Source organism: Calidris pugnax, unplaced genomic scaffold (assembly GCF_001431845.1).
Source record: "Calidris pugnax isolate Ruff unplaced genomic scaffold, ASM143184v1 scaffold1076, whole genome shotgun sequence".
NCBI lineage: Eukaryota > Metazoa > Chordata > Aves > Charadriiformes > Scolopacidae > Calidris > Calidris pugnax.
The window spans coordinates 33,025-34,897 of record NW_015091686.1 but is presented as its reverse complement, the minus strand read 5'-3'; the positions used below and the strand labels follow the sequence as shown (position 1 = coordinate 34,897).

Here is a 1,873-nt window from a genome sequence, read left to right as displayed (position 1 = left end):
TTTTTTTTTTTTCCTTTTAAAACCACCATTTTTTACTTTTTTTCTCTCTGGTTTTTTGGGGGCGTTTCCTCCCTTCGTGCAACCGGGACACCACAAAGACACTTCAGAACCTTTCCCAAATAACCCAAAACCGGCGGGTTTTCTTATATATATTTTTTTTTTTCCCCAATATATCAACGTTATATTATTATTTTTTTCTGCAGTGACCTCAAAAACCAACCATTTTCCTTATTTTTTGCGTTAAAAACCCCGGGGCGGACGCCCCCAACCGTGACCAGAGCCGGCACCAGAGGCTACAAGTGACCTTTGACAACCAGGTTCAGCTGAGTGGTTTTATCTTATTTTTCCCCAAAAACACCTTTTCCCCCCCAGAATTGGGGGTGTGTGTCTCTTACCACTTCAGGCACCTCCGAGCGCCTCTTAATTGCGCCGATTTTGGTTAAAACCCGCCTCAGTGAGGCATCTCACCACCCCCCACCCCGCTTTTCCCCCCCCGGTTGTGGGGGTGTCCCCAGAAATAAATAAAAAAACCCCGTTTTTTCCACCCAAAAGGGCCGTCCCCCCCCGCTGGCACCTACCCCATGTTGCCTCCGCGGCCGCCCCGGCTTCCGCGGCCCCCCCGGTCGTAGCCACCTCGTCCGTAGCCCCCCCGGCCGCGGCTGCGCTCCTGCTGGCCCCCGCCGTAGCCACCGCTCTGCTCCTGGTAGCCCCCGCCGCCCCCGCTCATGGACGACGGCTCCTGACCGTAGCTGTTGGCTACCGAGGGGAAAAAACCACAAAATCGGTCAATTCCCGCCCAAAAAAGCGGAATTTTAGCCCCAAAAACACGGTACGGTGACCCCCAGAAGGGAAAACGCCAGCCCGCCAAAATGTAAAATTTTGGGCCGTCCCAAAACCCTGGGATTTCGGTCTCCAAAAGGTGAAATTTCAGGCCATAAACTCAAGGGAGTTTTGTGTCGTCCCCCCCAAAAAATACAGGATTTGGGGGGTCACTCCCAAAAACCACAGGGTTTCAGGCCCCTCCCCACCCAAAAACCCTGGGATTTCAGTCTCCAAAAAGTACAATTTGGGGCTCTAAACCCAAGGGAATTTTGTGTCGCCCCCCCCAAAAAACAGAATTTGAACCCCAAAACCATGCTAAGGTGACCCCCGGAAGGGAAAACGCCAGCCCGCCAAAATGTGGGATTTTGGGCCATCCCAAAATCCTGAGATTTCGGTCTCTAAAAGGTGTAATTGCAGGCCGTAAACCCAGGGGAATTTTGTGTCGTCCCGCCCCAAAAAATACAGGAGTTTGGGGCTGCCTCCCAAAAACCACAGGGTTTGAGGACCCTCTCCGCCCAAAAACCACAGGGTTTTAGGGCGTCCCCCCCCAAAAAAAGCAGAATTTCAGGCCCCTCCCCACCCAGAAACCCTGGGATTTCAGTCTCCAAAAGGGGCAACTTCAGGCCATAAACCCAAGGGAATTTTGTGTCGTCCCCCACAAAAAACATAGGATTTGGGGGCTGCCTCCCCAAAACCACAGGGTTTGAGGACCCTCTCCGCCCCAAAACCACAGGGTTTCAGGGCTTTCCCACCCCAAAAATGCAGGATTTCAGGACTTCCGCCCCCCCAAAAACCCTGGGATTTCAAGGCTCCTCCCAAAAACCACAGGGTTTCAGACCACTCCCTGCCAAAAAACGACAGGATTTCAGGGCTTTCCTCCCCAAAAAAGCAGGATTTCAGGGCTTTCCCCCACCAAAATAAACCCTCATGGGATTTCAAGGCTCCCCAGCCCAAAAACTGTGGGATTTTGGGGCTTCCTCCCCCCCAAAAAAATAGGATTTCAATGCTCCCCCCCAAAACCACAGGGTTTCAGACCCCTCCTCCCCAAAAA

The 1,873-nt window shown here is 52.5% G+C and overlaps 1 protein-coding gene across 1 annotated transcript in view; it reads right to left on the bottom strand.

The window, feature by feature from the left end:
* LOC106900021 (RNA-binding protein FUS-like) overlaps positions 1-1,873 on the bottom strand; it is an 11,193-nt gene that overhangs the window by 5,848 nt on the left and 3,472 nt on the right. Inside the window, exon 6 of the mRNA XM_014961979.1 lies at positions 579-756. Coding sequence (XP_014817465.1) covers positions 579-756 — 178 coding nt within the window. The remainder of the gene's footprint in view (positions 1-578; positions 757-1,873) is intronic.